The sequence below is a fragment of the Spodoptera frugiperda genome, chromosome 28 (assembly GCF_023101765.2).
Source record: "Spodoptera frugiperda isolate SF20-4 chromosome 28, AGI-APGP_CSIRO_Sfru_2.0, whole genome shotgun sequence".
In the NCBI taxonomy this organism is placed as follows: domain Eukaryota; kingdom Metazoa; phylum Arthropoda; class Insecta; order Lepidoptera; family Noctuidae; genus Spodoptera; species Spodoptera frugiperda.
The window spans coordinates 8,285,130-8,311,473 of record NC_064239.1 but is presented as its reverse complement, the minus strand read 5'-3'; the positions used below and the strand labels follow the sequence as shown (position 1 = coordinate 8,311,473).

General features: G+C 33.8%; 2 protein-coding genes across 2 annotated transcripts; one reads left to right on the top strand and one right to left on the bottom strand.

Annotated features, from left to right (window-relative positions):
* The first annotated feature begins 158 nt into the window (after nt 1-158).
* On the top strand, nt 159-20,326 carry LOC118265017 (ATP-binding cassette sub-family G member 4). The gene is given in 12 exon segments (XM_050705761.1): nt 159-466; nt 11,506-11,671; nt 13,861-14,020; nt 14,771-14,926; nt 14,969-14,994; nt 15,430-15,668; nt 15,962-16,084; nt 16,365-16,504; nt 16,961-17,117; nt 17,321-17,421; nt 17,601-17,756; nt 18,478-20,326. Coding segments are annotated over 12 exon segments (1,860 nt in total). The 5' UTR covers nt 159-375; the 3' UTR covers nt 18,823-20,326.
* On the bottom strand, nt 19,927-26,030 carry LOC118265016 (transmembrane protein 62). Its single transcript, XM_035577699.2, has 5 exons — nt 25,655-26,030; nt 25,187-25,436; nt 23,788-24,683; nt 23,076-23,647; nt 19,927-22,992 (listed from the first exon to the last, which is right to left on the bottom strand). The coding sequence occupies exons 1-5, from the start codon at nt 25,856-25,858 to the stop codon at nt 22,959-22,961; spliced, it is 1,956 nt and encodes a 651-aa protein (XP_035433592.2). The 5' UTR covers nt 25,859-26,030; the 3' UTR covers nt 19,927-22,958.
* Between the last annotated feature and the right edge of the window lie 314 nt (nt 26,031-26,344).

Here is a 26,344-nt window from a genome sequence, read left to right as displayed (position 1 = left end):
ATTGATTATCATGAAAAGGCTAGAAAAATGTTAATCCCAAGCTTAACAATACGTATAATTAATTAATTTATCGGCAATAATTATCGCGCAGGATATTCAAATTATAATAAGCTAAGATAAGTAAGACTGGTCATTATTGTGTATCTAGAGATAAATAATTATATGAAGATAAATATCGCAGTAGTCGGGGTACCAGGGCATCGTGTACTTGTGTTACTGTGTACTGTGTCTCGGAGAGGAAATCTCGCAGTCTTGCGACGGACGAGCGCCTGCATCGCTCCAATTTTCCAATTCCGCATAATACGTGATAATCACCAGCATCCGTACCACTTCGTGACACTTTAAACTAAGATAATAAAGTTTTCTGATGCCAAGATGGACGTGGAAGCCGCTCGAGATGATATTAGTGTCGAAGATGGGAGTTTTATTGTTTACACTGATATATATTACTCAGTTAAACGATCAAGTAAGTAAGACTTCTTATTTTTATTATTTCTTCTTATATTTATTTTAAGTCTAATCCCAACAGCTTCATGGCATATAGAAATATCGTGTTGAATTACCTATTGCCTTTTGCCTATAATGAAAAGTGTGTGAAGGTAATCAAGTATTCGTTGTGTAGTATGAGCAAACTTCACTCTTGCAGATAAAATATTCCTAGTACTAGAACAACATACATTACAAATATGTGATATATCTGTTTATTGACAGGAATATCACTTATGCTCGCACTTTGCACCTACGCAGCATATTATTAGCATGGTTATCAATGAAAATTACATCATTTTCTGAATTAAATTGATAAATAAATCATTAAATAGTTAAAGAGATTATGTACTTAAAGTATTAACGTTTGTTTTAATCTTAATTCAGTGTAAAATGTAGGTTTATAGTACAATCAATATCTAAGAATAATGAATTAAAAAATTTAATCGTAGTTATGTATTTCCTGGTGCCTAGATTACTCCTAGTTGTTACGGTGTAGGTATTATTATGACTGTGATCTCCTTAACCTTAACATTAATTATGAGTGCAACCACATCACTTATAACTAATTTAGGTACAAGTAATCAAAGTAAACACAGATGGTACTTTTATAAACACAACAGATGTCTTATCCACTCTTTGTCAACTTCCTTGTTATCGTAGATTTATGAACAAACACACAAACAACTTTCATTGAAACATATATCTTCTGTATTGTTGTCTACTGCGCAGATGCACAGAGCAAGTGCCCTGAACCCAAATCATGTACTTGCGGTCGTTTCAATATGTCTACTTCTATCTTTTTATTCTCTTCTACCTACCATTGTTTTCAAAAACGATATTATCACAAAAGCAATCCTTTTTCTGTCGTATCAACTGCTCACACACCTTTGTAGGCACTAGTATTAGTAAACTGATGCCTTATTTAGTTTTTCTTTTTACACTCGTATGAAAACACAAAAACTTTTCAAACCTTTGATTTAGTCGTCAAATTGATAGATTGATAATCTGTATTTTATTTTAAATTGTTCAAGACAAGAATAATAAAAATCACATTAGTTACGATTGTTCTTCTTTTGGTAAATTTCATTAAGTAATTTTACTTATTCTTCTAGTACAGATAAAGTCAGTCAATAGATACTTACCTACACGTAAGTAGTGAACTACATTAATTATATTTAGATACTTGTACCAACCTTATCACAAATTATACTTATTAGATAACAGTGCAATATTTACCTAACAATTATCAGCTGGGATTTGCAGTTTCGAATTGATTTCTTCATTATAGTATAATGTTAATATGAATTTTAGCAGTAACTTTTTGAAGATGGATGCTAAGATTTGTATCCTGGTACATGGTCATGTGTACAATATACTAATGTTACCTATGTTTTTATGCTTAATTACATTTAAAATCGTAGATATATTAAAATTCACTTGACTCGAGTATAGTTCATGTGTTCAATGAAAGTCTGAAAGTAAAAGTTTGTTTATATTGTCTAAGAAATTACACAACTATTTATATAACTACAAAATGATTACTGGGTAACACCAAAACTGGGAGACAACTAACGTGGTCACGTTATAGGGACGTAGGCGCAGCTACGCACTTCAAAACAAACAAAATGTCAACATATACCTAAGAGTCGCCACAATAGCTTGCAAGCTTACATTATAAAATACTCCCTGAAAAGTTTCTAATGCTTAACTTTGTTGAAGTAGTATTAAGTGCTATTCAAATTTATACATAGACGTAACATATATGTATGATTTTATTGTAACTTTCGTGAGACATACTAAATTTATTATTATTAATTCCTTCGATTCGAGTTAGTAAGTGAGTAAGCCGATCATAATAATTAATTTATATATCTATACATATAATAAAATCGTAGAAAAGTGCTGTCTGTACATTGAAAATAAAAATAAAAAAAATAGCAGGGGTTATTGTTATGTCGATGTCGAACCCAAAAATGTAATTAACTTTTTTTTTGTCTGTTTGTCTGTTCGTCTGTGCGCACTAATCTCAGAAATGGCTGATCCGAGTTGGATGCGGTTTTCACGAATATATTGTGGGATGCTTAAATTTACATTTAGTGTTTGTTTCATGTCAATCGGTTCATAAATAAAAAAGTTATGTCAAATTAAAGAATCACGTTGAACATTCTATGCTTATACCATTAATCTCCGCAACTATTTGACGGATTTGGTTGAAATTTGGTACAGATATAGTTTAGAACCTTAGAAAGGACATAGATATATTTTTATTTCAAAAATCAAAAAATAAAAATAAGAAATAAATTATTTATAAATAATTCTATGTCGATCGTTACACGACTTCGGTTCATGTTATTGTTTTAATTCATCGAAAAAAAGTAAATAAATAGTAAAAAGGTATGAAAAAAATAATATCAATATAATAAAACATTTAGTACAAAGAAAATGCTCTAACGGATTATAGATAATTCTATGTCGATCGTTACAAGACTTCGGTTCATGTTATTGTTTTAATTTGTGGCGACACATTGACAAGTGACAGATGACAGAAGTCGCACATAGACTATCGACGAGCAAATCAACGGATGACGTCACAAATATCCTGCATCGCACATATGAAGTTTGCATGCGAAATAACACGGATAGAAAATCCCAACGAACAACAGTTGGGCAGAAAGCCCGCCAGGCTGATCACCTCGCCTGGTCGGAGGATCCTCCTTTTCTTAGGGAACTTTACTCGCTGTTCCCTAAAAGTGGTGACCCCGACGTGATTGAAACCAACCTTCACGGAGCAGATCAGCACCGTCATCCTTATCGCCATCTCCCTCACCCATCACTTCTCCGCTGAGCGGTAATCAAGTCGCCGCCAACCAGCATCCTCGGCCTCATCAGGGACCACCACACGCTACATCGAAGATATGCAGCCTGGTTCTTCCCTACGGCCTCATCAGCGTCTAGGCACAGCACTTCTGCACACGGTCTGAGGACGTCTTCCTCCCGTCAACGCAGACGCCAGCCACTACGCACCTACCCTCGCAGCATCTATTCCCCGACTCACTGTGGGACATTGCGAGCCTCACTACTCCGACTCACTGGAGTATCACCCTGCACCGCTCACCCGACTCACTGGGCATTCAGCGGCACAGTTCCGACTCACTGGAACTAGGGACATTCTACACTGGCTCTGGCACCGCTCATCTCAAGCATCGACAGCCGTCTCAACAGGATCGACCTCCGGTCTTGGGGGGGAGTGATGTGGCGACACATTGACAAGTGACAGATGACAGAAGTCGCACATAGACTATCGACGAACAAATCAACGGATGACGTCACAAATATCCTGCATCGCACATATGAAGTTTGCATGCGAAATAACACGGATAGAAAATCCCAACGAACAACAGTTGGGCAGAAAGCCCGCCAGGCTGATCACCTCGCCTGGTCGGAGGATCCTCCTTTTCTTAGGGAACTTTACTCGCTGTTCCCTAAAAATTCATCGAAAAAAAGTAAATAAATAGTAAAAAGGTATGAAAAAAATAATATCAATATAATTAAACTTTTAGTACAAAGAAAATGCCCGAACGGAGTATAAATAAATAATCCAAGTTGTCTTTATCCTCGATAGATGGCGTTGGGATCGAAATAGATCGCGCTATGGTTTCGTTACATTCATTTGGTTGGGTATCGGCCGAGCGCTTCGGTACTATCGTAGAAAAAGTGTATTATCAGTCGTATGATTATTTGTCTGTAGTGGTCCTGCTGTTTCGTATATTCTAAATTGGTTTCGTTGTATTTGTCAATTAATAAGTTTATTTGTTGGGTTTTCCTGGATTTTTGGTTAAACTATTTAACGTAGGTTTAGTTTGATATCGATTAGAGATGGGTTGTAACAGGTTAAACACTATATCTGTTATAACTGTTACTGTTACATAAAAATAACAGATCCAAATATCTGTTACTAAATAACAGCCTGTTATTATTGTACGGACGATAAAACGTCTTCTTTATCTAGTACTCTTTAAAACCGAAAATCGTATAGAAAATAGATATAAAAGAGCATTTTTATTTATGTCGTCCAGTTACTACTACAAATTTGAATAAATAAATAATTGGCTGGCCAAAAAAGTAAAATCGTAAAACTCAAATTTTTTAAACACGAATTCCGTTAAATCAAAGAATTAGTTACATAAATAGATACGATCAAAATTTCACTTTTTTTAAGTTTTCAATTCTTTATTACGTTCGCGTTGCGTGTTGGTTGGCTGGTCTAAAACAATTTAATATGTCTATATTAAATTGCAATTATTTTGAAAAAACAAAATTTTCAAATAAAAAAAAAATATAAATTGTAATTATTTTGAAACAACTAAATTAAAATAGAAAATAAAATAAATTATACGTATTTTTTAAAATGGTCACTGGTCAGGCCTTATAACACTTGACAGGTAATGCAACTAAATATAGAAGTCACTTTTTCCTTACTATTTGTTCTTGCAAGACCACCGACTATATTTTAGGACTAATAAATACTAGGTGCTTCTCTTTTTAGCGTCGTTTAATCGCTTTAGTAAGAGTGAGAAGTAAACATGTTCCGAAATAAATAATAGGTGTGTCTCTTTTCGCAAAGGTCATTCATTAATGAGGAAAAGAGAGAGATTGAATACGCATGTACAACAAAGTAACAGCCGTACGTAGTAACCTATGGTATTGGTAACAACTAACAGTCGGTTTGTGTAAGGACTGTTACAATGAATAATAGTAATAGCCGGTAACAGGATTTGAGGGTCTGTTATTAAATTAACAGATAAAATATGTTGGCAGTAACAGTTGTTGTTAGTTATTTGTAGATATCTGTTACTTTTATCGGTTACGATAAATATGCCTCACTCCTAATATCGATTATTAGTAGTTACTGTAGTTAGTTTTTTTAATAAAATTGTAAGTCTAATTTATAAATTAATTAGATTAGATTTAAGTCGTTTCTTTTAAATTATTTAGTTTAAGCTTGGTTATTATAGCATAGAGGATAGGTTGTAATATAGTTTCTTTTTTAATTGTTATAAATTCGTAATTCGTAGCTTTCTTTAGTTTTAAGTTAGTTTAAGTCCGTTTTTAAACTATTTTTTCAATGCCCTAAGTGAGTATACATCTATTAAATTCAAACGCAGAGCTCATTATGTTGATTTTTGAAGAGTTCCCTGGAATATCTTCCACATCTCATTTTTGAAGAGATCCCGCGAGATCGGGAACTATGTGGTTAAAACCAAAAATTTGCCGGAAGTCACTATTCCACGCGAACGAAGTCGCGGGCAAAAGCTAGTATGTATATAAAACTGAATGCAGTCCGTTCTTTTAAGGTCCAACACATTGTTTTATTAATAAAATTGGCCTTGTAATATATGAAATGACTGGTTCCACTATATGAACTTATTTTAAAAAAAGTAAAGTATGTAGAAGGGCGTTTTGTTTGAGGGCTAACAGGTTCTCTGTATGCCAAAAGCGTTCAAGATTTTGGGCATAAATTGCAAAGAGAATATAGGTAGTGTAAAATATTATAAATATCAATATTAAATTAAACTCCTAATACAATAACCTATTTATTTACTAAACAATACTTTTAATTATTATAAAAGAAATAGATTTTGAAGATAACTCATACGCACATCACTTGACAATAATAGTAAAGACTGAATTAATACTTTTCCCAGTTACTTTTACTTAATAACAAATCAAATAACTATCACAATACTAACAACTAACGAGATAATTTGAGGAGTATATAGAGACCCCTCTCTACAAGTGCATACGACATAAACGGTATGTTGATACTACCGGCCAGTCTCATAAGCGCTTGCGCACAAACCGCACGCACACTTCAACCAATGCCGCGTTCGAAATAAACTGTTGCCTTTTCGAAATACATTTTTTTTATACCAAAATGGATGTAGAACTTGGTGTTCCTAACGAAATTAAAAACAAATGTGATGTGTCAGTGTTTGTGGATGTGCATTTCAGAATTTCTAATGGTAATTACTTTATAGTTTTTATATTGAGTGAAAGTTAAGTATTCGCGGTTATACTTTAGTGTTACGAACGGTGTAACTGCTCAACGATGTTCATATTTCTTCGTAAAATACTTGAGATAATATATAAATCTAGTGTTTCTAAAAGGATATAGGATATGTGTATTTCAAGGTTTTAGTGAGAAATATAGGTCGATAGCCAAAAGAAAAATAAATAGTAGACATAAACATAAAGATGACTGCAAGTTAACAAGCTGTTTTCTCTTTGTATTCGAAATATATTATAAGTTATATCTAAGTATGTACTTATTTAAGATTCATGACAGGATTCTCCTGCATTCGACCTTGTACCTAAAAGTCTGCATAACAATATTTGTTCGACCAAAACTTAGGGCTCTGTCATACTTTGATGTACTTAAGTAATTGTTTAATTGATAATTTATTAAAATCTAATTCCGTAAAATAAAGGCCAAGGTGAAAGTCTTCATTTACATGCAAAAACAAATAGTTTCATTTACTATAATTGCATGACATACCTATGTACTTATATTTGGTACATAAATCGTATTATCATACTCTGAGCCCAAAGTAATATGTATTCAACAACAAACATATTCATATTATGTGTCAAACCTATATCAAATAATATTTCTCTTATACCTAGGTCCTTTTGCAAAGATGGAACTTTTTTTTTTAACTGACATGGTCACTAACACTATTATTAGAACTTATGGCGGGATATTTACCATGTTTATTCACTTTGGTGAGTTTCCATGTGATCATGGCGCATGCAACAGTGCCGAAATATCAGAAACTCACCAAAGTGAATAAACATGGTAAATATCCCGTCATAAGTTCTAATAATGATGGAATTAAATATTCAACTCAGCATAAATCCAAAAATACAATAATGTGGTTATGGCAAATAGCACAATAATATATAAAATTATTGTTTCTTATTCATTTCCTTGTTGTTATTTAAGCTCTGAGCACGTATTACGCAGGTTTTCCGTATAATGTAAAATACCAGTACCTAATTAACCTTAGTACGATATTGGTAAGAATCTTTAATGTCACTCGTCTCTTGAATTTAGGTATAGTAGATATACATTACATAGATCTAAGACAGTGCTTCCCAACCAGTGGTTCGCAGGTAAAAAACGGTCCGCGATGTAAAAAAATACACAACACTACACCTCTGCCCAATAAATACTTCGGTTAAAGCTCGAATTAAAGTTATATGAAAGGAAATAACTGAAAGGAGCTACTGATTTCCATTATCCAAAAGTCTCTATTTTTATGAGTGAACTCTCATTCACTAAGATAGTCCCTAACAGAACAAGTATTATAAAAGTATTCTTTTGGTCTAAAAGGTTGGGTAATCCTGATCTAAGAAATACAAAGGATCAATAGTTTTTGTCTTCGATTTTTGATCTGTCAAGCAATCAATTGATAACTATTTAATCAGATCAAAACTATTTTGTACTTCAGACAGATACTTCATACAAGTACTTTAGGCAGATACTAGAACTTAATGAATAAACTAGCTTTTGCCCGCGACTTCGTCCGCGTGGCTTTCGGGCAGAAAACTATAGATAGTTGAAGAAATAAACATGCATGTTCTTTGATTTAATAAACTTTTATGAGACATACTAAATTAATTATTACGTTTTTCGACCTACTCAAATGTAGCTGCTCGACATTCGCCACGTCGTGTGTCGTGGAATGGCCCTCGTGAATATGGGTCCCTAGCGTGGCTTGAAACTAATCGCGTACCTCGTGTCAAACAGTCACGTGAGCAAGTCGAAAAACATAATAATTAATGTATGATCTTGTTTTTAGTAATAATTGGGTCTGTAGTAATTCTCCAAATGACTTATCAGCTTGGTTATCATTGTATTTGGCATATTTTTATCCCGGCCTTCCTACGCAGGTCAAATGGTCGTCATGATACGTCACAAGCACTTATCTATTGTTTCTCTCAATGTCCAATATTTAATATATAAGTATTATTAAAACTTATAACATATACAGCGAAAAATGATAATTTTATATTTCAAAAAAATCCTTGCAAATGTCATTGAGATTTGCCTCGTGTCATTACCTATTTCATTACCTAAACTAAGTCTTAAATATTTATAAAACATGAAGTGTATTAATTAATTAGCGCTTTGAAATTATCTTGGAAATAGAACATCCTATTTGTATTTAAAAATGTACCTGTTTTATATTACCTTATTATGATAATTTATGATCAAAATTCAAAAAGAACACGTGAATATGTAAAAAAAAATATTCTCAAAATTGTAATTAGATACTTAATTCACGTGATACGAGGTCCAAAGGCCTATATAAGACAGAACACTGGTCTCAAAATTGTTTTTTTATACATTTTCAAGGTTAAAACTCGAGGACTTTCGAAAAAAAATATTCTTTATTATCTTATTTATATCAAAATTTCTTGCTTTTTCATTGCCAACATGTTGCCAGTGAGCCTATTAAAAATTCGCATATCAGTAGCTAATTACATCACTTATCGCATAATGTCTATATAAATGTCCGAAAAATCTTCCATCCCTTAAATAAAGAAAGGAACCCATGTCTTTTCGGCAGTGGTTAATTACGAGCACTCGACTAAAGACGACTTGCCTTCGTAGACGTACCAATACAAACATAAACAAATAGTTTTTAAATTATGATAGTATGCAATACAATCCTATATGGAACCCATTGTTCAGACTATCCATATGGAGAAAGGAATACGCTAATTATTTAAAGGATATCTAGTGTCGTTATCAGTCATGCATCACATGCAATATGTTTATTAGTCACCAAATAACTAGTTTCTGTATGAGTTCAAGGAATCCTGTCTTTTCCCAAAGAAACAAAATACAACAAAAGTACCTATTAATACAAAAAAACAACTAGGACACGTCAGAAGTTATATCTAATTTTTGGTACCTACGTGAAAGTAAATTTAGCATAGCATCATGCAATAATATGAAAAATCCTATCTAATCACTATTAAGAGATCTTTATTAGGAATGGGAAATACCCCAAAAGGATTAAGATAGGTAAGGATTAAAATACACGCTTACATTGATTTGAAAATCATCTGTCATTGCGTACATCAGCAGGCATCGTCGTGCTAGGCTGTTTTTCGTTGATGACGTCACTTTAATTACATTATGTATAGGATATTTACTTAATTAAATATTTAATATGTATTCCATCGATTACTTGAAACTCGTCATATAGCTACTGCAACCGTACGTCTCCCTACTTTATATAAAGACTCCTCTTAAATAAATAATTTATAAAGGTCAATCTGGCAAAACGGCCGAATTAGCTTGATCGCTCTAGCGCTTTTCAGATACAGATATTATGTATCTAATTGAAAATAACAAAAACATACTATTTGAACATTCAATGAGATACATAATTACCATTAAATGTCTATATCTGAAAAGCGCCAAAGTGATCACACGAATACGCCCGTTTTGGAGATTGACCCTTAACAGTATTCTTCCACTACTAAAGTGATATACCACATGTCAAAACCACATGGAGAACATAATAAATAAATAACCTAGCTACTGCCCCAGTTTATCAAATTGTAGATTTGATTAGAACTACACAGAAACATCCTGTATGACAATAGTTGTACGTACTTACATAATATGACACATATCACACATTATTTTCATACGTATACAAGCAATGATAATTTTAATCAATCATTGCCAACAAATTAAAATATTTTAACACAGCAACCTATATTTTAATACGTACTTATATGTACATATACTAAGCCGTGATAAATAATAGTTGAAGCACATATCAACATAGTGAATGGAAAATGTTATATAAATAAATACTAAAGATCAGTATTGGCCAATGCTGCATCGATTACTTAAAATTTTTATCTGTTTTTACAGGCAATTTAGCTTCGAAAATATGTTATTGTACTTAAATAATTAAGCTATCAATAAAATCCGCATTGTATTATTTGATTAATAATTTGATACATACACGAAACATGCACGTATGAGAAATATGTACCTACTTATTTTATATATAAAAGAGATAGAGCTAAACACAAACCTGTTACACAACTTTAAGTACATAAGGAAGGTTTGAAATAACAAGTCTTTGGTACAGGTAATGCCAAGACAGCCATAAAACGAATCGTGTCCTTATATTTTTCATATCCGTGACAGTCTAAGGGTGATTTTCGACCACATATATTATGTGCTATGCTACGTTGCTATATATGCGTTTGGCTTCTACCAATCATATTCATTGGTACACATAGCTTTGGTGACTGGTGGAAACGGACTCAGTTAAGCTATGTTTTTATATGGAAACATGCGTGCTAAGGATATGTGCTTGCTGCGCATATTTCTCGCACAGCTACTTTGCGGCGTCGCATCCTCGTAGCACAGCTGCATAGCTTAGTATAGTTTTCACAGCTTAGCTATTACGTCTTCGTAGCATAGCTACATAGCACATCTCTGGTGGAAAAGCACCCTGATGTTGGACTATTGACCTCCTCTATCTCTACGTAAGAGGGTATGCCACATTGTCTACGCCTGGTAGGCAATTTAAAATTTTGTTGAAAAAGCACAGGTTTCCACAGTATTGTGTTTAGACTTACAGCGAAGTAACCTATGGTGTTCCATTCAAAATAATGTTCCTTATTGGCTGGCGGTCATCGATCTTTTGTTTTTTCAAATCAAAACTGTATACAAAAAATGTGTGCGTACTTGTTTGGGCAACTACATTACGCGTCCACTTAAATATAACTTAGCTCATGTAAGTTTGGGTCCGTACAAATTACATTGCACATCTCTGGTGGAAAAGCACCCTCAAACAGGATCTAAGATTTTATAGGTACTTTGCGTAACATTAGTTTCGGTTTACATTGATCGAAATTACAATACAGATTGTTAAATTCATCATTACTACTTTATTAAAAAACTTTTTCAATCCACAGGGAGTTTTTGGCGGAAGAAACCATGTGTAACAGAAGACAATATCAATGATCCAAATGTCATACTCCGGGGAGCATCTGGTGCCCTCAGACCTGGGCGGATGACCTTCATCCTAGGCCCTTCAGGAGCCGGCAAGACCACACTACTCAAAATACTGGCTGGAAGAAAGTAAGATTTTTTGCAAACGTTTGTCAATATACGCTTAATGTTTTCGATACGCATTCGTATATCAATAAAAATATAATTCCATAAAATACACTTAACAACTTTTAACTAGAAATACTTGTAAATCTCCACAATAATGAATGAAACCTCTAGGTATATATCTGTAATAGTCTATTTTAAGTGTGGAGAGCCATGCTTCGGTACGAATGAGCCGGCTCAGCCGGTGTGATTTTAGGGCCTCACAAAAAACGGACGTGAAACAACGTTCGCGTTGTGTTTCTTTGTGTAAGTGAGGTTACCAGACGCCCAATTACCTCCCTACCTTATCCTCAATTCACTAATAACACCTAAATTCCTAACCCCTAAAAAGCCGGCACCGCACTTGTAACGCCTCAGGTATTTCGAATATCAATGGGCGGCGGTGATTGCCTACAATCAGGTAATCCGTCTGCTCGTTTACCGGCTTATACCATAAATAAGTCAGAAATAAATTGCTTATTCTGTCTTTACAAATTCTAAAATTAGATTTTACATTATCCTTGCATTAAACACCAATGACGCTAAAAACGTGTTTCGACATCAATTATACATTTTTTGCAATGAATAAATAAATTATTAAGAAACATTAATTTTACAAAAGATCGTACCCATCCGTTTTACACCTTGGTGTAGGTAAATTTATTGTATACTTCATTAGCATTGAAATTCTTGAATAACTCTCATACACGTGTTACTTTATAATAATTAAGTTACTAATTAAGCACCTAAATAATTGTTTTTTTTGCAACCAACAACATTCACATATGTAGCTATTTACTTAATATGGCAACGTATGTAGGTACTCATAATAACATGATAATTATGGGAATTATGTTATCACACAGCATCTTCTACATTGTATCTGACAACTACATTTGTTATATTCATTGTAATTCTAAACAAAATTTTTCAACTTCTAATCTTTCTGGCCATTTTAGTATGGGCTAAAACAGTGATACCCAACCAATGGTCCGCAGACAACCGAAGACAAAATATGGTCCACGAATTTGAGAAAAAAAATACGCAAAACAACACCTCTATTCATGTACCGCGTTTAAAGCTCGTATTAAACTTATGTCAGAGAATACAACTCAGAAGAGCAAATCATTTCAATATTCCAACTCACAAATTTTATGAGAATGAAAAATGTTTAGTGTAGGACCCCATGAAAATAGAAATATTGATAGTAGTCCTTAACCTAACCATAATGATAAAAAGGTGGCCCTTGACCAAGAAAAGATTGGGAACGCCTGGCTTAAAATATTAGGAAAGAAAGACTATTAGGAAGGCTTAATTATCATCGAGACCTAATCTGTTTACAACAATGACTTTAGAAAATATTCACAAAAAGACATTGATTTTGTTCACGCCTAATCTATCTACAAAGTGAAAGTTTCTTAATACAAGCAACAAGCAGGTTTAACCACCTGCGAAGCTGAACCAGAATGTCACATCTATCAAAAAATGGAAGACAAAACATATTTTATTATATTTTACTGCATTTGAAATGCTGCTTGTAATTTGTCTGACATCATTTTATTCCCTGCATACTTGTAGGTATAAGATACATGTAGCTTTAAGATATATGTATGTATATGATATATGTAGGTATAGCATATACGTGATGATTTATGTTTACCGGTTTCTCGAGGACTTGGGTAGGTCCGGATAAATATTTTTATAATAAATGTAAAGACATTTATGGTACATTATTTCGTTATTATGACCTTATAATAATTACAGATTATTATTAGTTCTGCATCTAAAGACTTGTCTTATTGTGGCTCAAGTCATTTGTATTCTCAATGTTTTGCATATAAAATTATACCTAGCACCTGTAGGTATGCTTACGTACATAGAAACTTATGAATATTAATATAACAAAAAAAAATTACCTCATTGCAAGTGGATTAATTCCTCAACAGAAACGAATGTGATTTTGCAGCGCTGATCGCGTATCATCAGGTGATCTACCTGCTCGTTTGCCCCTGCTCCATAAAAAACTTATTTAAAATTCGACCAAATGGAATAACGGCAGCACAGAAAAGAGTGGTCTTCTCTTTTCTGTGGGTATACCATTTCTATGGTCTTCTCTTTTCTGTGAACGGTAGATTTACGTGCTATTCCCAAATAATAGAAAGCGTTTGTTACAGAAAGACGGGTGTATCTGGATGTTTGTACGGTGCAGGTCGCAGCTCCGTGCTGGTGGCTCAGGACACCACGCTCATCGACACCCTCACTGCTGGAGAGACGCTGCAATTTGCTGCCAGTCTCAAGCTACCCAATGTTTCGCAAAGAGAAAGGACAAATGCGGTAATAGCCTACTTTCCTACTAGTCAAATTCAATACTTTTTTCGAAACGTCAAAAACGTTTCACAAAGAGAAAGGACAAATGCGGTAATTATTTGTTTTAATTATGCAATCACCAATTAATATTAAATTCTTATCTATTTTTTTATGAATGTTTATCAGTTAGGCTATTTTGTTCGCAACTTTCAATTCGAAGTGAAATTTGTCGCAATCCGCCATGTCATTGGTTGTGAGAATAATATCGACCAATGATGAGCGAGTATGCGATCGAACTCACTTTTAAAGTTGGAATTGACAGTTACAGAATGCCTTGCAGACAGTGATATTTACAAAGAGGTAGAAAACATGTAGATAATGTTACAAAATAGTAAGATGTGTAACAAAGTAAAGTAAAAATAACCAATTTCAATTATTCAACAGAGTTTATCAATCGATCTAGGATGCCTTAAGTTTACCCGGTGTTAGCTATCCAATATTGAAACTACCGTGCGAGAGGAAAATAGAGCCTAACCGTACTTTCTTAGGCTCTTTTTTCTCTTGACACACCAACATAGTTTAAGTAATCATTAAATATCTTTGAGTACGGCAGTAAGCTAAATGAATAAGACGTTTACAGCCACGTAGAATTATAGCCCATGACTGTAGGCAAGTCATTAAAACCAAGTTATTCACAACTGACGAATCCCATATTTACATACAACTTTTATGCTTCGATCTTTTATCAAACTCACTTACTTCTTCCTCTCGTTACAGATCACGACAGTCACTAAGCAGCTAGGTATACACGAAGTCCTGAAAACTAGAGCTGGTAGACTGTCAGGTGGAGAACGGAAGAGGCTGATTATAGCCTGACGTCGATATCTCAAGACCTACAATAGGCACATTTATGAAATTTTGTATTTTAGATAAGTAAGTAGATCTCGACAGATACTAAAAATTTCATATGCGTAGATAAAATAGATGGATGAGCCTACCAGGTAAACTTTTAGTATTTTAACATATAATATTATTATAAAAAATGAGAGTTCACTTGTAACCTGAATCTATCAACAAAGTTAATTATCGTGTCCAATTGAATACAATATGGCACCTACATCATATTATCAACTTTAATATACTGTTAAGTACAGTTTTTACATTTTATTTTTTAAACAGAATCGTCAACTTATGTCATTCGGGTCGGTATTCCAAGCTTTGGAATACCGTATATGAATGAAAATGTAAGTAAGAACGTAACTTTTAATTTATTAGAACACTGAAAAAACATGCAAATGCTAAACTCGTAGCAAACATCGTAGAGTCGTAGACCCACTACGACATTTCCCTACGTGAATTTTCCGTAGCAGCTACACGCAAAAAAACATTCGACATAATAAAATGAAAAATAACACTAAGTCCATTGCCCTTTTCAGTGGATTAGACGCTGTCTCCTCACTGTCCGTGGCTCGAGCTCTTCACACAGTGGCCCGCAGTGGACGCACCATAGCATGCGTTCTCCATCAACCTTCGTCACAACTCTTCAACATAGCTGATGACGTCATAGTGCTGGCTAATGGCCGGACGCTATACGCGGGAGCCATAGCCGACATTCCCAGTGCATTGACTAGAGCAGGCTTCATATGCCCACAGTATTATAATATAGCTGATTATTGTGAGTATATATGTTAGAACAAAGCTTTTAGAAAATTAAGATTATCAAAATATTTTTGGTTAACATTATACCAGCAATCTACCTACCTACTTATAACAGTATTCGTATATTAATTTGTATGTAATAATTTCTTGCTAAAAAGATTTTTTTATATGCAAATGTGTTGTTACTTTAAATAAGAACTAATAATTATAAAAATTTAAATTATTTTCGCTACTAATGCGCAATATAGACCTGTCTTGTCAAAGCAATCAATGAAAATCTATATAATTAATTTCCTTTAACTTTTCCAGTGTTAGAAGTAGCAAGCAACGAGCACCCTGGTGACATGAATCTCTTGGAACAAGAAGCCAACAGCTACGCTCACGAGATGAGCAAGATTGCCAGAAACGAAATATGCAATGGAAAAGGAACAGGTACAAATATGAAATCTCTTTTTAAACGCACCTACTCGTATAAAATATATTATCGCTCTCTTAGAGTGGTGCTTAACGTAGAATTTAAAGTGTGAACAATAATTTACGTCCACAGCCCACTAACTGTACACTTTTATGTAAAGTATCGCCTGATTAATTCTGATTGGCCGGCGCGAATGAACCAACCAATCAGAACGCCGAGCGCGCTCTCGTTTCATTTTCGTTCAACGTAAAGCAAACTCGTACTAAGTGTACTAATCTCCATTGAACTTCCTTTCAGATTTATCCCCGGAATCGGTAGCTCTCTTGAACCCCAGCCCTACACCTTCGAAGGGATACGCCGCCAGTGGGTGTCAGCAGCTCAGGGCCCTTCTATGGAGATGTTACAAAGGAGTCGTCAGAGATGTTTACTTGACACAGGTACGCAATGTATTCTTGACGATATGTAGATAATCAATGATCAGAAGTATGGTATTCTCCTGCATCATTGTATCGGCAGTACGGACTTTTAATACAATCGGAAGAGATCTTTAAAGTCCTTTTTAGTAAGGGCAGATACTAGTGCCGAAATCGAGCTAATAACGAGACGTCGTATACTTGTTCTTTACTAAAAAAGGGTAATATAACTAAGAAGAAGTTTTTAGAAAGAAAATTCTCTTTAAGCTTGAAAAGATTTCGACATCGAAACATTTTCTAGATGACTCTATATTTCATTTGCGGTTCTACAAAAGTTAATTACCCATTCATAGAATAGAATCAGGCGATACTTTATATAAAACCTTGATATTTTTCCTGTAGGTGTAGTATTATTTTAGTTGCCCAGCTATTAAGCATTATTGCCGAACACCTTATTTAGACATTTCTAAATATTTACAGATTCGACTGCTATGCCACTTCGTCGTGGCATTACTGCTGGGTGCTTTATACTACGGCGCCGGCGCTGACGCGGGCCGAATGATGTCAAACACTGGATGTCTGTTCTTCTTCCTGCTGTTTCTCTTCTTCTCGAATGCCATGCCTACTATACATACATGTAAGAACCTACATAATTATTATTACTTAATATCAACAAGATTAAATAGGAAACATATTTGTTCCCTGAAAGAAGGAATGGGCACAGCAGCACATGCTTCATCCTGAAACTAAATGCCCATTATTTAATACAGGACGCAAATTCAAATCTGAATTTTCGATTTTTTGAAAGTCGATCATCTTATGTAACCTTTTTGTTTCCAGTCCCTGTGGAAGCCAAAGTGGTCCTGCATGAACACTTGAACAAGTGGTACTCATTGCCAGTTTACTGCGCTTCCAAAATCATTGTGGACTTACCTATACAAGTAAGTAGAGCTACAACCTTATCGATAGCATAGAGAACACTGATGCTCAGTCTGTCAAATGTCTTGCTCTTATGATATTCATGGGGCGAATACAACGGTGAAAAATGTCTATACTGTCGTCACCACAAAACTTGTTCCCCAAGCTATACTTGGACTAAACTTTATACCATTTGTTACAGTTACTATGTGCGACAGTATTCCTATTCCCGGCCTGGATTTTGACTGCACAACCTCTAGAACCTGAGCGCATGGCGTTAGCATGGCTGACGTGTGCACTAGTCACTATACTAGCTCAGACATTCGGATTCGTTGTTGGCGCGTCATGTGGGATGAAGGTAAGCGAGCTCGTAAAACTTACGTAATCTAGGGCCATTAAAATGATTGCTACAGAGACTAATTAAGTATCTATAACAAACTATAATACTCAAGAAACAATAGATCGTGATTGTCGTAAATGTTATTCGTGACAAACACAATGATAGTGGCAGTGTCGATGAAATTAAAATTCCACCATTTAAAATAACGATCAATTATATAATAGATATCCTACAAGTAAATACCTACATGTGTTTAACACGTTGACTGTCCCATCTATTTTGGATAATCTCGTTGGTACGTCCAATGGAACTTAAAATATTCTACTGATAAAAAAAGTATAAAATTTCGATGGAACATTTAAGTCTTATTTTTTCAAGTCTGTGTTCATACGTCCCTAGAAAATTCAAAGTTCTAGCTCACACGTCCCAGCGCAGTAAAAGCAGTTCAGTTGCCACTGACTAATGCATTATATATAATGCACGGACGTCACAGCCAGACCATATCATGCATTACATGTAATGCACGGACAGTCAACGTGTTAAGTGGACCCCAAGTGGTCCCCAAGTGGTTCCCAAAAGACAAAGAGCAACTGATTTCTAAGCGTGGGACCACATAAATAAAAAATATATAAAAACAATATTAATCCCTAACCTAACAAGACACAAAAATGGTTCTTGACCAGGAAGTGGTTGGGATACCCTGTACTATAAGCATCCTAATCTTTTATTTTTGTTTCAGCTGGGGCTGTTCGTGATTCCAGCCGCAAACATTCCAATGCTGATGTTCTCCGAGTTCTTCATTCCATACCGTGAGATGCCAGTATACCTTCGACCCTTCGCCACTATCTCCTACTTCCGATACGCATTCGACGCTTTCCTAGAAACCGTATATGGCATGGATAGAAAAAAACTGCCGTGCTATGAAGTATTCTGCATGTTTAAGAATCCTGCCAAACATCTAGAGTTCCTAGGTCTTTCTAGAGACTTACATGCGGATTATTTAGCTTTAGTACTATGGATAGTTTTGTTACAAATAGCTTTAGTTGTCGTTTTACTACTACGGGTATATAAGGCTTGCAGATAGATGAAATGTTAATGTTTAACTAGAATAATTTTGAAAAGGTTTACTTGCAAAATCTCACCGTGAAAGAACATTTTAATGATGTTAAGTCGCAAAATGGTGTGTCATGTAAATAACGTATAAGTTGACCTGTCTACTTTGATTCTCTCTATAGTCTCTCATAGAGTACCCTTAGTATGAGTTTGCGCTTTCGGCGCTCTGATTGGCTGGCTCGAATAAACCAACCAATCAGAACGCCGAACGCGGTCTCGTTTCGATTACTTTAAACGTAAAACAAACTCGTACTAGGGGTATTGAGCACGCAATGAACAACAATTAATACTTATGTTGATCTGATAAGAGTAGAAGTACTTATAGGTACAAATATAGATAGATAGGTAAGAAAATATATAAAATTTTATTATTTTGTAAGAATGTTTGTTTTGTAATGAATTGAATGAAACTTAATAGTGAGATGTATTTATTTTAATTTTCTTTTTTATTATATGACTTAGCAGAAATATTTTAGGTATGTATAAGTTTTCTTTGTAACATCAAGGGAAAGGTTAGATTTTTAAACAGTTATTTCAGATAAGGATATGGAATAAATGAAGGTGCTAAGCAAAATCGACAAAAAATAGTCAGCCGTAATGCCTACTTGATAAGGGAAGCTGTGGGCCTAATTATATACCTACCTTTAAAAAAATATCAGCTGTAATGCCTACCTACCTAATGTATGTATACCATTTGGACATCTTTATAAAATTCACAGGGTAAAAAGTCTAGCATAAAACGAGTTCGAAGTTTAAATTGTCTTTTTTTATAATAAAGTAAGGTATTGCCACTCAAATGTTCATATACACAAACGCCACTCAATTTTAAGACGCTCACAATAGTTCTATCGCTACAAGTTCTTTATAAAAGACAGAGATAGAACGATATTTAAGTACAATTTAAAATTGAGTACCGTTTCAGTATTCGGGCGAAAGTATTTCTTAAAATGAGTTATATCATGTCATTTTTTGTTGTTTAACCGACTTCCCAAAAAGGAGAAGGTTCTCAATTCAGCCGGTATGTTTTTTAATACCTACTTCTCTCTCAATGAATTTATTATAAACAAAATGCAAATAAACGATATGAAATTATTTATTCCGTCGATAATTTTATACAATTGATTTTGTAAATTAATAATAATGTTTTGTAATAATTTTTATATATTGTATGAAGTGTAATCGGCACAGTTCCATCAATATTGTCTTTGTTTAATTATTATGTGATAACAATACGAATTGTGCCAACAATACATGGTTCAAAGGGCAATTAGATTACATACAGTTGTTGATAATGAGTAGGTAATTCCCGGAAACCAGCTCTTGAAACTACCCAAATATGTTTAATAAATTTTCAACTTTATTGTTAGACAATAGGGATGAAAATCTATTAAGGGAAATGGTCAGATGGGGGTAACTCAATGTGCTTGTTGTCTGTAAAATTGTTTTCCGAATAAATGGCAATATTTAAATTTGAAGTTGCTTTATTTGTTATGTCAGTACAATTTCCAACCTTATCGCCTCGGCAATAAAACACGAATTTCAAGGCAATGATGTTTTTATGAACTTAACTTATTTTATGCCAATTTCTTTGTGCGCATAATACTTTTTTATCATAAACATTCCGCAATTTACTTAGTCATTATGGCGTCCAGTCAAAATAATAACAATGAATTGACGAATTTAAAAGATAATAATAAATGAAGCCAGTTCTGTCTTAAAGCCTCCTTAGAATTTCTTCAAAACATAAAATATATTACTTATCATTTTATTATTAAGTAGTAACAATAATTACATCAAATTCGGTACACACATATTATAATAATATTGACAATGTACCTACATACATTACATTACAAAAATACTGTCCAGACTAGACATTAAAAGACTATGATGAAATATCTACATACATATTACATAAAGCAGACCAGCGCGTCAAGTTAACCCAATCTTAAATTTTCAACCTTAGCACTTTACGATTAGAGTTGAAATTCTATTTTAGAATTCAATACCCTTAGTACGAGTTTGCTTAACGTTGAACGAAAACGAAACGAGAGCGCATTCAGCGCTCTGATTGGCCGGCACGAATGAACCAACCAATCAGAGCACCGAACGCGCACTCGTTTCGATCTCGTTAAACGTGAAACAAACTCGAACTAAGGGCTCAGCGTGTCAGGTGAACCCAATCTTAAAAGTTTCAACCTTAATGCTTTGCAAATAGAGTAAAAATTCTGTTTTCGAATTCAGAGATTTTGAGGTAACTTGATGAGCTGTTATCTACACACTACGATCATTGAATGATGTTCAAAATATTGTTTTCTTTTTTCACAGTACAAAAATAATGTTTCTGGCAAAGAAAGGAGATTTACTTTTTATTTTTGTTTTTTTTATTTATTTAATCAGCACCACGGAATATTTCATTCAATGATCATAGTTCTTTAGTAGTTATGCACATTGCGCATCAGAAAGTAAGTATCGCTAGAAAATTTTGTCATTTAAAAAAAATAGGACTATGTACTACATTCCACAGCGCACTCACGCCGATTTTTCTAACACACTTCACAGTCGACCAATTTCCACCCTTATTGCCTAAGTAATAAGGTTGAAAACTAGTCCACGACGAAGATACTAAACGTAAGCACATTAAATAGCTGTGATTATGAACAATGAACACGAATTTACACGATTTTAATAGACATTGGCGAATTAACACTTCACCTGCGCGTGAGCATTACTACTTTTAGTACGCCGTGGTACAACTTATAACGTGATAATGATAACACTATTATATTTTACAACATACATAACACTAATAACATAACATTACGTCTTTTATTCCTCACAGAGATAGGCAGGATTTTTTTTTTTCTCTTTTGCCAGTCATGAGTATAGATAATTCTATATACATACAAGGTGTTACCAAATTATCAATAAGTACTACTTAGTTTCAGCACTTCCAATAATATTAAAAAAAAATGTTTTTCATGCGTGTTTGCTTTTTGTGCAATAATCTTGTTACACCTTGTATAAATAATACATTAATTAATACACATAAGTAATTAGATGCAATTTAATAATTATGTAAATTAAAACGTACATAAGTAGCGAAAATAACAAATATATACAAGTCAAGCAACTAGGAACGAAATACAACAATGTCTAAATAAACGCTGTACAATGAATATGTAAAAATTAGGTGCGTGTGCGCATCCAGACGACTCATTCACAGCCTCTTTAGGTACTAAGCAAATAAAACTAATTGTACATAACTATAAGTGAATGTGATGATTATAATGCAATACTTTATTACATAATACATTTTTTTTTATTTTATTATACAGCATGTTTTATTTTTTGTATATTTTTTTCCTGTACAGTTTGAAGCACCATCTGTGTTATCAATATTGTTCACGATCTATTTTTAAGATAATATGAAGGTAAGAATTACGAAATCAAAGATCAGAATAGCTCTTAATCTTTTCTATGTGTTTTTATCTTAAGTATTACAAGGCTTTTTTTATATTTATTTCGACAGTTTTTTATTTGGTTTTTATAAAAATAGATAAATGCTTTTTATTCATTGTTCTGTCAGACTAGGGTCTAAATAAAGACTTAATTTTTAAATCAATTTCAACAAAAAAATATTTGGAGTCAAATAACTAAAATATAGTTTGTGTTCAACACATAACATATTTTTATCAACACAAATGTGAGAAATTAATTATTTTTTAATTGTTAATTAATGAGTGTATCAACATGTTTTCAAACGCAAATGGACATTATAGTTTACGCGATAGGTATTTTCATTTATTATTTTTCAAAATTATAATTTAATAATATTTCTTTGGTGTAAATACTAAACATTCATCCCTTATTAGTTGATTAGCAAAAATTTTCAAGATAATGTATCACCTGTCATTTGTAAAATCAGTCCTTGAACAGTTAAACTAGGAAATAATATGTTAAGCTCTTTATTATTCGTTAATATGTTGATACCATATCTTCCACAGAAGCCAAGACTACTTTGGCGTAAAGGAAAGCAGCTAAGCTCAACACACGACACATAGTTGTGCTGTACAATTTATTCAAAGTCATCCTCTTGTTAAAATACTATGATGGATTTTCAGTCAGCTTTAACAGGTGTCTAGAAAAAAAAACAAAACAATTGAAATAAATGTGGACCTTCACTTCACATAGACAACAAATCTCTTCATACTCAGTACTTACCTACAATACTCTGGCGGTAAATTCAATGTCTTATACCACAATAATAAACTTAAAGCAATACTCCATGTTCTGAGCGGTCCAAATATGAATGACATAGTTCCATATTCCAACCAAAAGAAGTATGCCAGTAGCAGCTGTATTGACAGTAAGAACACAAATGGCAGATTCAATATCAATCTCCTCACTCCTCTTACATTGTAGCCATACAGACGATAGTCCAAGCAGTGCGACAATACAAACACTAGAGGTACTTGTACAAACATTAGTTGCACACTCCCATACATATAGGTAAATGGCTCAGGGAGGAATGACCCCTTTATCAGTATACCCCAAGCAAAAATTGCTCCCACATGGCCATCTATAAGCTCCCCAATGGCCCATGGACCAAAAGGAAGATAAGCTGCATACAAAACAATAGGGTAGAACACCCGGTCTATTTTACTCAATAGCCAAACTCTCCTTATCATGAGTCGACCATATTTCGCGCGGATTCTTGGGGGTCTTTTGCATAATCTTAAAATGACTAGTGGCAAAACATTAATCATGAGAAGTGTTCCAAATATTGCCTGAAACTGATAAAACAACAATAATCAGTATTTTTATACAATCATTTCATAAAATTCAATGTCTATAGTGCGCGCGAAACTAGTTACTAGCCGCCTTGTAGGTGGTGGCTAGTCCGCGCGCACTAAATAGTGTACTACTAACTTACCACTATTCCTGCATCTAACATGAGCAAAATTCTGGCTGTTATCTCAAAACTCATTACACTTCCATCCAATGTGAAGGGATGTTCCACAAATGCTTCTCTTCCTATCTCATCATAAGCTTTGACATACAAATTGTGAACGCCTTTCGTAAACAAATGAGGTAGCCAAAGACAAACATAGAGTGGCCCTGTGGTGTGCCTGCATGTCATCCAACTTATTTGGTCAAAGGATATGTCCACATTTTTAACAGCTACATCACTAAATACAAGAATTCTTATGTGGCTTGAGTCTGGAATTAATTGCAAGGGCTCTCGACCATGCATGACATATCTGGCATTTTTTGGATTTGTGACCAGCACCAGTGGCCAGACATTATGTTTCTGATCAACAAAAGAGAAATGTCCATGATCAATTGCTGCCAATCTGTACATTCTGTTATCCTTCCAGTCTCCTAGCTCAAGCTCTAAGTAGCCTTTCTTTTGTTTTGTGTACATTTTTGGTACTAGTCCACCCATGGAATGTAAATGTCCACAAACATAAACATGAGACCCTTGACTTGAACCAATAAGATGGCGTATATTTAGTTTCGAGGCATCATTCTCAAGGGACAGTATGCATGAGGTAGGGTAGTGTCCAAACCAAACTATATGGTCAGCTTTACTTTCTGCCTCTACTTTGAGCTTCTGGAGAAGTTGTTGTTCTCCTGCATCTAGTATGCCAATAAAATTAAATGGTCTTCTTAGACCAGGATCTGGGCATGCATCAACACCCAAAAATGCAACATTGACTCCATTTGATTGTACGTAATGAACATATGACTTTGCATGTTTACGGCCTTGTACTGAATAATTTCTGAAGTAATTTTCTTGAGAATGTAATGCTCTGATGTTAAAGTTATCTGTAAATTTTAATTCACATTAGTTTAATAATATCCCTGGGTTAGTAACTATCAGTGCTTTATCTACATATCAACATATAATAATAATTTGTAAAACAGATAATTGAATTCAGTTTTATCAAAACAAAAAATCAAAAAAGGAAACAGTAGATTGATAACAATTAATCCATGCACTTTGATTACCTACATTAATATGGACAGTATATAATATAATTCAGTGAGTCATGTCATTACCATACCTTATTTATTTACTGTAACCTTTGTAATAGTTAAACAATGGTTTTGTTGCACATATTAATTATTGGTCTTTAAGTTAATCCATATTAGTAACTGCCGCACTCAGAGACATTTAATGATTACTTAAACTAGTCCTTAGTAATGATTTTGTATTGAAAACAATTGCTAAGGAATGGGTTAAGTAACCATTAAATGATTCTGAGTGTGGCAGTAAAAGAAATATCAGTAAAATTAAAATGTTTTGACACAAAGTAGTGAAAACTAACCATGATTTCCTCTTATGTCTAACCAGACAGTTTTATCAGTGACTCCTGACTCTTGTACAATGTTATGATAATATATCCACTCTGTCTTCACTTGGGAACTACCTAAGTTATCTTTGGCCTTAGCGTCAGTTAGGTCACCCGTTGCCAAAACTATTGCAGGGCTTATTATCTTGACTGTGTTATCACAGAATTGTTGAAATTGTGATATTCTTCCAGGATCCCGAAAAATACTAATATGTATATCTGAAATCTAGTAAACACAATGTTATCAATACTGTTTGTCTGTGCAAATAACACTATCAATACAATGGTAAATTAAATACTTTGAAAGAACACAATGTAAAAAGTACCGGCGTTATTTAAAACGACAACAGTATTCTTTATTATCACTTGCCTTTGTCTCCAAAACTACGTCACACTTTAATGATCAGGCGAATAAGTACACACTATGAATTAAAGCTGACATACCTGAAGAAACCAAATTATTTTCTCCGTTGTATCTGTAATTTTACCGTATTTATCAGCTAAATACTTGGTATAATTTTTCCCCTCGTTTTCGTTTTCAATATAAAAATTATGATCCGTAGCAATCATATTTAATAAATTTGCCATAAAAATCGATATCAATAAAAGAACACCCAAAAACCACACAGTACTTTTCGAAAGAATCATATCCACTGTTTATCTTTTTCAACTAAAACACAAAACTTGCATGAATTTTAATATTTGAATTAAATAATGAGGAAAATTATCTTCAACAGTCAACAAGAAAAGTTCGATCTGACATTTCTTTTCTTCTGATTTTGGTGACAGCTGGTTGAGTGCACTGATTACGAATGACAGCTAAACTGATAATGACAAAAGCAATAGTGATGTCTTGACAGCTCATCTATGAAAACTTCAACTCGACTAAACGCAAGGAATTATCGATAACTATTACAATTTCAAACAAAAGTAATTTGAGACTACTCTACCTTTGTATAATGTTTGTTGAATTGTGTAAAACATGCACTGGCTATTTCTTCCCCATTATATTATAACTTATACTAATTATATTTAAATATAATTTTAACTTCAGGAACACCTCTATGAATAAAATAAACATATCACTTTTGCATTTTATTCAGTTTTAAGCTATCGATAAATCGAATATCTACT

What these genes read in the sequence shown, in the direction of transcription:
- LOC118265016 (XM_035577699.2), bottom strand. Translation starts at nt 25,858, where the DNA reads ATGATTCTTTCGAAAAGTACTGTGTGGTTTTTGGGTGTTCTTTTATTG. An exon ending in AAATAATTTGGTTTCTTCAG is followed by an intron (nt 25,437 to 25,654) that starts GTATGTCAGCTT and finishes TGTGTTTACTAG; the next exon opens with ATTTCAGATATACATATTAG. An exon ending in TGTTAGATGCAGGAATAGTG is followed by an intron (nt 23,648 to 23,787) that starts GTAAGTTAGTAG and finishes TTGTTTTATCAG; the next exon opens with TTTCAGGCAATATTTGGAAC.